The 14578-nt window shown below is 48.1% G+C and overlaps 1 protein-coding gene across 3 annotated transcripts in view; it reads left to right on the forward strand.

The window, feature by feature from the left end:
* Positions 1–11335, forward strand: part of PAMR1 (peptidase domain containing associated with muscle regeneration 1) — a 158764-nt gene extending 147429 nt beyond the window's left edge. For all 3 annotated transcript variants that reach the window (XM_060606361.2, XM_060606358.3, XM_060606359.2), the window contains 5 exons: positions 2204–2416; positions 4390–4456; positions 7054–7286; positions 8159–8451; positions 9769–11335. In XM_060606361.2, the coding sequence (XP_060462344.1) occupies positions 2204–2416; positions 4390–4456; positions 7054–7286; positions 8159–8451; positions 9769–10305 (1343 nt within the window). In that variant the 3' untranslated portion in view covers positions 10306–11335. The remainder of the gene's footprint in view (positions 1–2203; positions 2417–4389; positions 4457–7053; positions 7287–8158; positions 8452–9768) is intronic.
* The last annotated feature ends 3243 nt before the right edge of the window (positions 11336–14578 follow it).

Genomic DNA, 14578 nt, shown 5'->3' on the forward strand with positions numbered 1-14578 from the left:
TAAATTGTCCCAAGGCTTTGTTACCTCCAAAGGCTTGAGAACTTTCCAGTGCATTCCTCCTGGTTAAGCCCACATTAAATGGGGAATTGGAAATATGATCCACAAGGATGCTGCCATTAGGAAATCACAGGGCAGGAGCCTGGTGGACCACAGAAGTCCTTACTTCTAAAAGGGGAGAAACCCAACTATCAGGCTCACGGTAGAAGGGATTTCTTATCTGCTGTTGAAACTGCTGTGATTCAACTATAGTTCATTTTCTTTCAGTATTCCAGGACTGGTCTTAAGTATCACCAGAATTTTTCTTGGCTGTGAGCTATAGGAAGCAAAACTCAAAATGGAGAAGAAACTGCCCTGGTGTTGCACAAATCATGCCCTTTGCACAAAGCATGGCCCTTTGATAAGCTAACTAACCACAGAGTGGAGCCCCTGCCAGGGCCAGGCAATGGGGGCTGTGACCAAAATGAAGAATGCAGCCCCCATTAAGCAGAAGCCACTTCTCAATGCCAGTTGATTGTGGCCATGTGGGAACACAGGCCCAGGGTTTCCGGATCTGAATTTTGCTCAGAAATCAGTAATATGGATTTCTCTGAGCAACCTCCTGATTTTTATGTTGGCAGTGAATTCCATTTTCTGACACTTGCAGGTATGACGCACCATACCTTTTTGAGATGATTGCAGACTGTAGGCTCAGGTTCAGGCTACACGTTCTGGGCATTAAGTGATCTCCGCTCTAAGAAGGGAGTCCCATCACTGGAGCAATATGGAATGCTTTCTCTGCCTCTCCCTCCTACATCATAGAGGCATTCCTGGGAATATAAGCACTGGGGATTTCTAAGGCCGCTTGAAGTTTCAAAAAGTGCATTGCTCTCCATATGCCATGTTGCGAAAGCTCTCTCAGGTTCATTTCTTAAGTTAAGGTGGGGTTTTGGAGTTCCCCGTTGTGGAAACTGCTCCTAGTATGTAGCCCAAAAGCATACAGAAGATCCTTGAAATCATCTGCCACATGGTCTATGGGCAGTCTTAAAGCAGACAAACCAGAAATTTGATTAATATTAGCAACCCTGCCAAATTGGCACAAAGGGAAATTTACTCATTTTTACTTCTCAAGTATTTTAGAAGTGTTATATGAATGGAATGGAGATTCTTTTCTTGCCTGGAGGCAGGCAAGCAGGTTGCTTGAAAGGTAATTGGGACGGTTAAGGGAAGAAAAGCATGTCAGTTGCATGATCACATTGCGTGGGGACTCTTTCATAGGGATGAGACTGTGTCTGAGACGAAATGATTACAAAGAGACCAGGGAGGCTGACGGAGCGATTGGTGCCCACGTGCAATAATTAAAGGTCGAATTCCTCAGGGGTCTCCCTCTGCGTCCTTACGCAAGCAGTATTCACCCTTGTGCCATAATCCATTTGAGAAAAATATGTTACCTGATAGAATCTTTCCAGGAATTGTCTGATACCCCGTTCAGTGCTCGGACACTGGTGTTATAGCTGGTGTTGACATTTCTGCTCTCCATTGCTGTCCAATGTGAGTTAGAGAATAGAAATGCCTTTGGACTGGACATTAAGTGTTTATTTAGTTAGAAAGTATATAGTTGGAGATCGGGGGAACTTTGTTTTATCTCTGAATCTATATAGTTTCTAGTATTTTTTCACCATAACTTTCAGCACACTTGGGTTCCTGAAGATGAAACATAGCATCTAAATTCATTTCACACATAAGGCTTTGTTTCTAGTAAGTTCTACATTCTGGGTATAATACAAATAGGAAACTGAATGGTCTTGTTGAATTGCGCAAGCTTTAGGGAATGGAAGAGACAGCACAACACTGAAAAGCAATAACCCCTGGGTACTGGTCATAAAATCTAGGTGCAATGTTTATTTTGCCCAGGCCTGCCCAGCTCCCACAGTTTGAGAAGGAAATGAACAAGATCACAGGAGAGCCAGTGGCGATGTCAAATTTATTTATACACGGGATGAAATACTTCTCAAGGGAAGACATACTTCTCAAGGGAAGACATGTCTAACGCGTGCATTTTCTATTACGAGTTTTTCTCTTGGTGATTCCTCTGGGTACAATCCTTAGCAGGCCCCACCTCACTGCATTTTTAATTCAGTGAAACATGAAAAGATTTGGTTCTAAAATGGAATACTTCACACTTTTAACAGCTCCTCCCCCCACCCCCTTTTATTTCTTCTTTTAGTCCTTGAAGAAAGAAACTGCTCGGACCCTGGGGGCCCAGTCAATGGGTACAAGAAGATAGCAGGTGGCCCTGGGCTTATCAACGGGCACTATGCGAAAATCGGCACTGTCGTGTCCTTCTTTTGTAATAACTCCTACGTTCTTAGTGGCAACGAGAAGAGAACTTGCCAGCAGAATGGAGAGTGGTCGGGGAAACAGCCAATCTGCATAAAAGGTAACCTACAAGTATTTGCGAGAGCCACAGAAGCAGACGGAGCTGCGGACTTTTTGGTAGTTCCCATACATGGGTGTCTGTGAGCCCCTGAAAAAAGAAAATGCCTTTCCCTCTTAGGTTCTCCCTGGAACCACCCATAACTCCCAGGTGGGAAGCCATCTCTGAAAACATTTGCTCCTTTTCTGGACCTCCAGAGAACCTGCTTATCCTAATCACAGCTTCTTGCTGTGATCAAGATAGTTATCAGAGCAGTTTAGGAAAGATGACAGGACTGATTTAGATATGCAGACCCAAGAACAAAATTGAGGCAACCAGTGTGCTTCAATATAGCTGTGTTTATCTACTGTCCATGAAATACAAAGCCAACACAGGAAACAAAAGAACAAAATAGACACACCGTCCTGCCGGCCTATGTGGCAGTAAGTTTAAGATGTTAACATAGTGGGGACACCTGGGTGGCTCAGTCAGTTAAGCGTCCAGCTCTTGATTTCGGCTCAGGTCATGATCTCATGGTTTGTGAGTTCGAGCCCCTCATTGGGGTCTGTGCTGGCAGCGCGGATCCTGCTTGGGATTCTGTCTTTCTCTCCCTCTCTCTGCCCCTCCCCTGCTGGCGCTGTCTTTGTCTCTCTTTAAACAAATAAACATTAAAAAAAGATGTTAACATGGTGAAAGACATCTTAACAAGATGTCAAGTCCTTGAGCATTCAAGGCAGAGTTAGAGGAAACAGATGAGGAATGTATGTTCAGAGAAGGGAACGGTCAATATTGCTTGAAATGGGGATAGCTGCACACCGCAAGTCAGAGGAGAGCCAATCTGGGGAGCTGGGAAGGGTTGGCAGAGATATTGCCATCATGAGACAAAGGAAAACAAGGAAGTATAGGCAAGAGGGAACGGATCATGCTGAACTCAAAGTGGGGCCAACTGGGAATCTGGGAGGAAGATGGAAAAGGTTGGTTTGGGACTAGAAAAAAATGGAACCTTGTACAAAGAAGCCTGAAACTTCCCCCTTGGCACTGGGGGTGGGTAGTTTCTTACTGAACCAGGTCAACAGCCCCTGTATTTCAGGGGCATGTCACAATCATCTGGCTGTTTCCTAGGAAGAAAAGCATGTCCTTGGCCTAGATTATCCAGATAATTGCCTTAATCCTCCACTTTCCCTTCTGGGTGTTTGTCAACAACCCAACTCCTGGGAAAAGAAATAAAAGAGAATTGGTTTGTGAAAGGAATAAATCACTTTAGACTTTAGCCAGAAGCGACCTTCGTCCCCACCAGCACAGACTCTGATTCTTGATTTCATTAAGTATGGACACGGTGTTACATATGTCCTTGGAGATTTTTGTCAACTCTTCTCTTACGAATTAATAACAACCAAAGTTCTCTAGTTTGCTAATTAGACGAATGTTGGCTGCCTGATTGGGAAAGTGGAACGAGAAGGATTGCTTTTCACTTGTGAAGAAAGAGACACTTCAGCAAAATTACGCTGGGCTTTGAGGTGTCCTTAAATGGTCATCAGGAGCCTCAATTTCAGAGAAAGGACATGAGGGAATCAGCTACCCAAGACTTCCCCATGGTGGACACTGACATCTGGTCCTAAAGGAGAACCTTGTAGTTCCCTGCTTGGGGCTTTATGTTAGAACCTTCATTTTGACCTTGACTCCATTTTCCATCAAGGTCACTAATGCTGTCGTGTGAACAGAGAGTGCCAGTGTGTTGACTGCCAGGGTTCCACATCACCTAGGTAGAGCGGCTTTTCAGAGGTGCGTGCTCTACGTGGCTTCTTCGGAGGGGCTTGTCAATTTAGATGGAAGGCGGCGAGCTCTTTCGCTAGGGAGCTGTCCAAGCTTGGCCGGCATGCCTCCCCTCAGAGACCCCTGGGGGTGTCCAGAAAGGGCGGTCAGGGATGAATCTGGATGGAATGATGGGAGCAGGTAATATGGGAAGAGATTATGCAGTGTTGTCTCCTTCGTTCTAGCCTGCCGAGAACCAAAGATCTCAGACCTGGTGAGACGCAAAGTTCTTCCAATGCAGGTTCAGTCAAGGTGAGGTGGAGACACCCGAGCTCTGCTTTAAAGGCAAATGCATGCTTTCCCCTCCCGCCCCTTTTCTCGCCTTGCGTTTGGCCAAAGACACTCTGGGGTTTCTTAGGGACACTCAGAGCTGACTCCTCATGAAAGAACAGGGCCTATTAGGGGGAGGCTGATAAGCCAGCTGCCTTTGGCCAAGAGGTAGCAACTGCTGGAACGTGTACACGGTTCACTGGATTGTGGGAAAGCAGGTGGTTGATGGGAAGTGAGGCTTGAAGATGATCCGTGAGGAACTGGATTTTAATACTCGAGTCTTCGTGAAATTGCTCTGTGTTTGCTAGGGTACCTTCTACTGGGATGGCCCTCCTGCCAGACTCAGGAAGATGTTTTCTGTAGTAATCAACCAGAGGAGGCACGCCGGTGGCACCCAGGAACTAGAGACAAACGATCAGTCCCGAGGAGGGATGCGGGCCCTCAGATCTGCCCGCCCAGCCTTCCTCCAGGGAAGACAGATGTGGAGGCCACCGGTGGGGATGGAATAGGCCCATTTCTACTACTTCTCGCCTCATTTTGCAGGAAACACCGTTTCATCTCATCTCCTGCCATTCTTCTCCTCACCCTCCGCTCTGGCCACACGGGCTGCCTGGCTTGTCCTCTCTACCCCTCCACACACGATGCCTTCAGAGCCTCACAGCTCTGTCTGGACCCTGCTTCCACTGGATTTCAGTGAGGCTTCATGCCTCCCTTCCTTCAGCTCTCTCTCAGCTTTTTAACCTGGCAGAGAGACCTTCCCTGGTTCTGCTTTTGAAAATAGCAACCCCCCAAAATGACAACTATGTTGTGGTACCGTTTAATGTTTTCTCTTTTTACACCTTATATAAAATTAAGCCACAGCCAACCAGATAAATAAGTAAATAAGCAAATAAAATAAAGGTAGTAATGTCACTACTAAGCTCTAACTAAGTCCTGCGTAAAGGCTTTAGCAGAACACTTGCCCGGATGAACACCTGTCACTGGTAGTTATTGCTTTTAGGACTGGTAACAGTGCATCCCAGTGACCAGAACTGGCCATAGCCAAGTGACCTGAAATCTTCATAAAGCAGGATATTCCTCAGTCTCTCACCCTTCCTCCGGATATCTCCTATTTCTGTCTTTCCCTTGTCAGGCAAGGCATTCCCTTGGGAACAGTGGCTGTAGAATACAAATTCCGCTCCCTTTCCTGATCTTTATGACCTACCTGGAGCTGGACTCTCCGCTAAGTGAGATAAACCTGTTCTTTCCAAGGAGACATCTTGTAGAGCAGCCCCTGAGCTATTGAAAAAGACTATGGGGCTTTGCATTTTTAAAGCGATTATAATGGGAGGTTAGGTGACAAGGTGCCCGGTAGCTCATGTAGATGAAAAAGCAAGCCTAAAACTTGGTTTTAAGGATCTTTCTGGAAGATAGGCTGCTGGAAAGTGGATATACATATCTCCAGCAGCCTAGTCACCCAAGAACCCCCAAAGGCAGTGTAGTCTTTCAACAGATGGACCAAAAGATGAGCTTGTTGGCCAATTCAGAAGCTCCTTGAACTGCAGACCTTGTTCTAAACTGGGCTCAAGATTTGTTGAATGAAATCAGTGTGGGTGGAATATTTGCTCTGAGTGAAGTGCCGTGCAGACACATGACACACATTTCTTCAGATGATATCAAATGGCCCAGTGGAGACACCAGGTTGGGAACCATAACTGCTCAGGTGCTGCCTTGGGTACCACCTTAGCTTCCCGTGTACCCTTCTGTGTACTCTCACTCCCCTCTCTGGGCTTCCTCTCCCCGTTCATTCAGCAGAGATGAAAACATTGTTTCCTAAAAGAATTCTAACTTTTCAGTGATCGTTAGCACTGATGCACCATGAACGCAAGCTCTCCCATGTGTGTGCGTCTCCCCCAAGAACCCCTGAGTGGTCTCTGGGGGCTTTAGCTCCAAGTGTGGATTTGAAAGGCCTTTTCGCATGTAGACACAGTACGCTGTGTTTCTGCCAATCATTGTGCCCTGAGAAAGCTCGATTCTCTGAGGTGTACTAATTATATACTCTGATTGCTAAATCAAACTACTGTATCAACACAGTTTAGTTCAAGTCAATTCCTAATGCTACCCCATTATGATAATGTTTGGAGGAAAAAAGACGCCTGGATTTCTCTCATTCAAATGAACTTCCTTTCCTGTTTAATTTCACAGTTAATTTTTCTCTGTGTGCACGTATAACGTACCCTTGGATCGCAGCTGTTACACCAGATACTATCCTTTGGTTAAAATCCTAGGCAGCTGGAGGCATGCCAGAAATGGAAATGGATGAACAGAATGAAGGTTGAGGTGTGCAAGAGAATTTGCTCAGTGGCAGAAGGGAAGCGTGTGTGTGCATGCGTGTGTGTGTGTGTGTGTGTGTAAGTGAGAGAGAGAGAGAGAGGAAAGAGAGGGTGGGGGAGGTGAGCGGGAGGGATAGAGAGAATGAGATAGACTTTTTGTTTTCTGCTCTAACCAAATATCTACGTGGGGGGCTGGCATGGATACCATAGGGGCCGCCATGACCGTCTCTCACCCTGTTTTCTCTGGGCCCGTGGGCCCCAATGCAGGGAGACGCCGTTACACCAGCTCTACTCGGCGTCCTTCAGCAAGCAGAAACTGCAGGGCGCCCCCACCAAGAAGCCAGCCCTTCCCTTTGGAGATCTGCCCCCCGGGTTCCAACACCTGCACACCCAGCTCCAGTACGAGTGTGTCTCACCCTTCTACCGTCGCCTGGGCAGCAGCCGCCGGACATGCCTCAGGACCGGGAAGTGGAGTGGACGTGCCCCGTCCTGCATCCCTAGTGAGTCAAGGCTTGTCCTGGGGCTGGAGCCCCTTACATCTTCCATGGTTACTTGTGAAAAGCCCTTAACCCTCTTGAAGACTTTTTGGGAAAGGTTTCTCGTCCAATGGTCTTAGGTGAATTTTTTTGGAGGGGGCATACTTCCTTCTGAATAATTCTCTTATGTTTCCTTGGATAAAAGGGAGAGAACCGTCATTACACACAGGTGGGGAAAGGACTTAACAATTCCAGAAGGCTTCTAGTTATGTCATCTTGGATATCCTGTCTAAGCCCGTTTTCATGCTCATCATCCAGTGGTATTGAGTAAGTAATTGTTACTAATTAGGTGATGAGCTTTTAATTACCCATAAGGCTAAGATGATGATTACTGAAGTAGTATGTGGAAGTTTCTGGAATAGGGTCTTGCACATAGTAAACTACCTTCCCCATCCTCTTTGTCAAAGGAGAACAGTATGGCTTAATTCTTTGTGGTCAAGTTTATAATGATAGTCATTGATATTTTGAGTCTAACTGTTTACATACATGATCATCCAGCCTCCTCAAGAATTGGGTGAGACACGTGTGATTCCTGTATCCATTTTGTAGGCAAGAAGACTGAGGCTTTAAGAGATTAGGCAATTTGCCCAAAGTCCTATTGATAGTTAAGTGCCTGGGATCCAAAGCCTTCAATCTTCACCCTAGACTTTATAGCCAGCCATGACAAGGTGGTTGGTAACTCTTTAGTGGGAAAGGAAAAACAGCTTAGATGCTTAGTGGTCATCACGTGCACGGTGCTTACCTTTCCAGGTTTGTGTTTTCTTGACTGAGTAACACATTCCCCTTTGGATGGGATAGTCTGAGTTTATCTCACTGAGCCAATGCTTTCTCCATAGTCTGTGGGAAAACTGAGAACATCGCCGCTCCAAAGACCCAGGGGATCCGCTGGCCGTGGCAGGCGGCCATCTACAGGAGGGCCAGCGGGGTGCACGGTGGCAGCCTGCACAAGGACGCGTGGTTCCTGGTCTGCAGCGGCGCCCTGGTGAATGAGCGCACCGTGGTGGTGGCTGCCCACTGCGTAACTGACCTGGGGAGGGTCACCATGATCAAGACAGCAGACCTCAGAGTCGTCCTGGGGAAGTTCTACCGGGATGATGACCGAGAGGAGAAGACCATCCAGAGCTTGCGGGTGAGAGAGAGCTGTCCCCTGGAGACTAGGCCTCGGCTCAGCAAACTCCACACCAGGAGAGCAGCAGGTGTGCCTGTGCCGACACCTTGGCACTGTAGCACCCAGCCAGAGGCTGGCATGTAGCAGGTGCCCAATATTTCACGTAGACAGATACTAGAAAGGGGCACCTAGAAAGACTAGGGAGTCTTTTCTCCCTTTGTTTTCAAAATAAGATTGTAACAACTATCATCTATCATGGAGATCATCAAAAGTTAATCACCCATTATGTTTAGGTCACTGTACTAGGTAGGCTTTGAGGACATAGAAAGATTTTATCCAAGGTACTCCTGATCAATTTATAATATACATCTGTCTTTATTTGCCTCTTTCCCTCCCTTCCTCTCTTCCATCCACCTACCCACCTCCCTCTCTATCTATCTATCCATCCATCCATCCATCCATCCATCCATTTATCCATCTTATCCATCTATCCATTCGTTGTTGATCTCCCATAGGACGCCATTCACAGGGAATAGATACAGAACTGATACATAAGAATAGATATATGAGGCATGGTTTTTGCCCTGAGGAGTCCACAGGCTACTGGAAGTGACGGACCAGTATGTTATGATTAGTTTGACACAAGAGAAGCCCCGAGGAAATGTGCCCACCAAAGGTAGTTGCAGTAATAGAACACGAACATAAAAATGTTAGAGCATATCACAGACGTAGGCTCCTAGAAGCTCCCATCAAAGTGAATGATCAGCAAGGATTGGGACAATCAGCAAAGACTGTGGAAAAGTCTTGTAGAGCATTCTGGGTGGAGCTCTGTCTTACTGGCTTACAGATGATGTGTATGGTGGGCCAGAGGTTGCAAACTGGTCCCCTTGAGGGGTTTGTGTTTGGATGGCGCTAACATACATTTTTTTTTTTAAGCCAGTTCTGTGCCAGCATTTAAAAATCAGGAAGTTCAGATGAAGGTCTGGAGTCTGTTCTCTGGCCAGGTTAGAATGCTGCCCCCTTTCGGCCGGGCAGTGGTCAGCCGGAGCAAAGTGGCCGCTACCCGCTTTAGATGGGTTGTGCCACACTGTTGTCGGCAGCCCCGTCTGCCGCCCCCACTTAGTTAACCCCACCTACCAGGCAGCAGTGGGCTTTTCACTTTGCAGCCCCCGAAAGAGAGCTGATGTTTCCCAGGAACCCTTAAGCAAAGCGTCTCCAAATAATTACGAGTGTCCCTAAGACGTTTTCTCCGAATTTTATTTGGCCCCAGGGCTTGCCTGTTCTTGTTCACTGTGCAGCTCGTGGCTCACCACTACTGTCCATTTCTTGCGTTTGTAGATTTCTGCAGTCATCCTGCATCCCAACTACGACCCCATCCTGCTGGACACGGACATCGCCATCCTGAAGCTCCTGGACAAGGCTCGTGTCAGCACCCGCGTCCAGCCCATCTGCCTCGCCGCCCCGCGGGACCTCAGCACCTCCTTCCAGGAGTCCCGCATCACCGTGGCCGGCTGGAACGTCCTGTCCGATGCCAGAAGCCCGGGCTTCAAGAACGACACGCTGCGCTCAGGGGTGGTCAGGGTGGTGGACTCGCTGCTGTGTGAGGAGCAGCACGAGGACCACGGCATCCCCGTGAGCATCACGGACAACATGTTCTGTGCCAGCCGGGACCCCGCTGCCCCTTCTGATATCTGCACGGCGGAGACGGGAGGCATTGCGGCTGTGTCCTTTCCGGGACGGGCATCCCCCGAGCCACGCTGGCATCTGGTGGGGCTGGTCAGCTGGAGCTATGACAAAACATGCAGCCACGGCCTCTACACGGCCTTCAGCAAGGTACTGCCTTTTAAAGACTGGATCGAGAGAAACATGAAATGAGCCTCGGCGCCACTGAGGTGCTTTTCGTGGGTCCATCTCTACGTGTGTTGCCTGAGGCAGTGTGGACCTGAAGTTTGATTCTGCCTGTGAATTCGGCTGGGCCAGGGCTTCTGACTTCAAGATCGAAACTCAGTGGAGAGTGAGTAGAGCTCACTTTTTGGTAGACTGCTGCCTTCCTGGCTGCTGAGACCATTTGGAAGACACCACGGCTGCTTTGCAAGGACGGAGTCTCCTCCAAAAAGACTATGCGAATAGCAGAGAAGTGGTCCCCGTTCCACCAGCCCAGTGGCTTTGCCCACCTGCCCTATGGTGGTGTGAATGTCATGGCCAGCTCTGGCGGAGACAGCATTGGCCAAGAAGTCTGGGTTTCATGAGGTCTCTTCCAAGACTCTTGCCAGACCACATTCCAAAGAGCCGCCTGTGGGACAGCCCGGGACAACGGAGCTTGGACGTGGCTCTGGCTTTTGTGTACATTGCCACCGTAAAGTGTGGTCCTTCTCTTTCTCAATCCCCTGTCCATATTTTAATAAAACGAGGGTTGGCTTCTGACCTACAGAACCGCTGTGCTATGGCTCTCATTGCTGCATGCTGCTTCTGATGGCTTGAAGCCCTTTAAAATAGATCCTCAAGTCATAATTTCAAAACAATGCGTGCGGCAAAGCCAATGCCATCTTTTCAATACCAGCCCCTGAAATTGCTGGGTTATGGGCTGGAGGAGGAACAACATGGGGGCCGTCAGAAAAGGCACAACCAGAGGAAAATACCAGGGATTAGATGATTTCTAGTGTCCCCTCTGGTTCTCATGCTCCAAGATCTAACCCAAAACTCTGCTTTGAACTTCTGTCCATCTTGATGACATATTCTCATAGCATCTGAACTGGAATCACCTATTTACTCACACTAGATTGAGATGTGCCAAGACAGTGAAGCTCCACTGTTTTCCAGAAGTGACGTGATTTTCTTTTCAAACGCTACCTGGCTCTCACCGGATAGCGGCAGGAAAAAAATATGAATTCGGTCCCTGAAGTGATCTTTTCAGTAACTTTCACTTTTGTGTGTGTTGGGGGGGGGGGGGTGCTCACTCTTTTATCCTTTCTTCCCTGCTCTCCTGGCCAGTCTCCTCTCCTCCAAGAGGGTGCCGTGGAGGCTACCCTTCAAGTACTGGGGCACAATGAGACTCCGGAGTCCCTGCTGGCTCTTGGGTGTGTGTGGTGGGTCCTTCCCATCCCTGGCCGTCCTGCCGACATTGACCTCGAGTGCTACAGCGGTAACCACTGAAACTTGTGCCATGTTCTCTCTGCTCCCCTGGGGCCCAGCAGCCCTCCCTCCTGACATGGTACTCCTGAGTCGTGGGGGTGACTCCCTTTTGACCCTGGTTTGGATCCCTCGGCCTCATTGCCACAGCGACAACCTTCTCTGGTAGCCATCCTGCCAGACTCTCAGTGACCTCCCCTTCTACCCTTGGGGCCTTTGCGAGAATATCTCAGTCTTTTCTACACTTCATGAGGGCTGAGAGCCCAGGGTTGGTACAGGGACCTCCAGAAGATACACATCTCCTATAGACCCAAATAGGAACACTACTCTTTCTCAACCTACTGGAGAGAACTTCGACCTTCAGAACTTGGGCCCCAACACAGGAGGTTAGGATACACTTGTCTCCCAACCTGCCTACTATCTCTGTGTCTTTACGTAATTCCCTGAGCCAGGAGACAGTTTCTGGTACTTTATCATCTTGTCGGACTTTCCTGGGGCTTTCCAGAATCCACACCCACCTCCTTTCTCATGGCTTAGTCGAAGAGCAATGTATTAGTTATCAACTTCTGAGTAACAAGCATCTAATGTTTCGTGGTTAAAACAAGCAATAGTTATTCTCTCCTAGCCTCAGTGGGTCAGGAACCGGGGAGCTGAGCCTGGCACGATGCCGTAATCATCTGAGACCTTAACTAGGGCTGCGGCATCGGCTTCGACAGATATTGTTACCAAATTGCTGCAAGGTTTTTTCGTTTTCTTTTTTCTTTTTTTTTTTCTAAGCCTAGAAAACTTGGATTTTGAGAGCTATAATGGGAGTCTGAGCAAAGAAATCTAGATTCAACTTCCTGCCTCTCAACTTCTTTTCTAAGTGACCTGGGGCAAGTCACCTAACATAGCTGCCTCAGTTGCCCAACTGTTAGGTTGACATAATAAAATCCATCTTTTGTGGTGACTGTGATGATTAAGTCAGATACCGTGTAAAGTGCTGAGCATAGTACATGGCTTATAGCTCCGTGCCTGTAATACGAGGCGGGGGCTAGGCTGTCCAGCTGGGCACAGCTCCATAGAGCCTGCATCTGTGCCTCTGTGGGCATATCCGACATGGGTGCCCATGTGCATAACTTGTTCTCTCTGTCCTGACCCCCCCACCCCCACCCCACACCACTCCCCAGACCATCAGTTCCCTACTTTCTTGACATCCTTTCTGTCCTTGCTCCTTCATTCAGACTTGGTTCACATTTATGTCATCTCAGCTATGACTTTGATCCCCTCAGAAGTTGAAACGGGCCTGAAATCCTGGCAGCCCTGCCTTGGCATACTTGGTTAATGGGCCCCATGCCCATTTCTCCACCATCCCCAAGATCTTCCCGTCCCGGCATTGCCCTCATGGGCTGCAAGCATTCTGCCATGCTGACCGAAATCTCTAGGTCTGGACAAGAGAGTCAGACACCAGCCTGTCCCTTGGCCACATCTGGCACCATAGGAATGCCATCCATATCTTCATAACATGGCCTTCACATCCTAGCATGGGGCTGTGAGGATGAGAGATCTCTTTCTCAGCTGGGAATCTGGAGTGGTCCATCAGTCAGGGGTTTTGATCAGAGAATCAGAACTTCTAAGAGTCTTATAGAATAGGGGATAGTAATGAAAACATACAGTTGTGGGCACTGGCAGGGAAGTCTGTGGGAGGCTCTTGCCTTGGCATCTGGTGTTGAACCTGGAATCAACAGGGCCAGCAGTCGGGAAGGAAAGCCGGCTGGGAAGTTGGCCGAGCAAGGACAAGCTGAGACCCCCAAGGATGAAGGGAAGCCCATGTTTTCCCTTGCCGTCCCCAGCCGTCCTGACACCCTTAGCATGTAGCTGTACGCACACCTGATCCAGGACACTCAGAGAAGCTTGAAGAGCATTTCCAAAGGTGGGCCTGGGTGCTGTCCCCCTCACCCCCCAGCAAGGTGAGCCGGTGAATCAGTGACCTTGAGTGTGAACTATCACAGTGACTGGTGTGCTACTAGCTTTCAGAGCAGGGAGGTACTGCTCCACTCCCCTCTTCAGATCCCATGGAAGCTCCTCTTGTGCCCACCCGCAATCACATAAGGAAGGGAATTTTGCATAGTTCCAGCTTCCCCTAGGTTGACCCGGAACAAAAGCCATTGCAAATTATGGGATATGAATGCTGGACAAATGTTTGTGCATTCAGGATGCATTCGGGGGGAGCCCGAGAAGGCTCCTGCTTCACCCAAAACAGTTTGGTTCTGATTCGTTTTGAAGTAGTTCTTTTTGTCTTTTATGCACAGGCCGCCCCCAGCGTGGAACGTTCTATTGGTGAGGCCTTGAGGAGCTGGCCTGGCACTCGCAGCTAGGCTATGGTGTTCTCTTGTTGAAGGTCAGTAATTTCCCAGGATGCCAGCAGCAGTCAAGATCATTCTGTGACTGCGATGGAGCAAAACACCAAGACCACATTATCTTGTCAATGAACAGACAAAAGCAGGGTCACCATACAAACCACAAGAACACCAATTACTCCCTCTCCAGCTCATGTGTGTGACTGGCTGCTTCTCCCAATTGCTGTTTTAGCTTTGGCTAGTTTTCCTTTTAGATAAGATTTATTGAGATCGCTATTACAGAATGACCTCCGCTTACTGATAGTACCTGAGCTAGAATAAAGTCCCACTTCCTTGCAACCTCTCCCAGATAACCTAATAGAAGCCCAAATCCAGTAAGTTCTTTCTAATACTATCTAGGTGAGATACCCTACAGTTCCCCAGGATGTACACTCTCTTTTGTGTCAAAGAGTGGTTAAATCCAACTTGCTTAGCTATTGGTGTATTTCTGGTGGTCCTTGGCTGGAGGTCACTGAAAAAAAAAATGTATATGCCCACATATGCTTCCATGTGTATAGTAAGAGTTTTGCCTAAATAGAACTTACTTAGATTTTGTGTATCATGTGATAAAATGTATATGATATATAAAATGTAAGTAAAGTCTATATGATTTAGGCAAGCCTCTTGCCTTCCTTAGGAGT

This window comes from Panthera onca, chromosome D1, assembly GCF_046562875.1.
Source record: "Panthera onca isolate mPanOnc1 chromosome D1, mPanOnc1 haplotype 2, whole genome shotgun sequence".
Lineage (NCBI taxonomy): Eukaryota > Metazoa > Chordata > Mammalia > Carnivora > Felidae > Panthera > Panthera onca.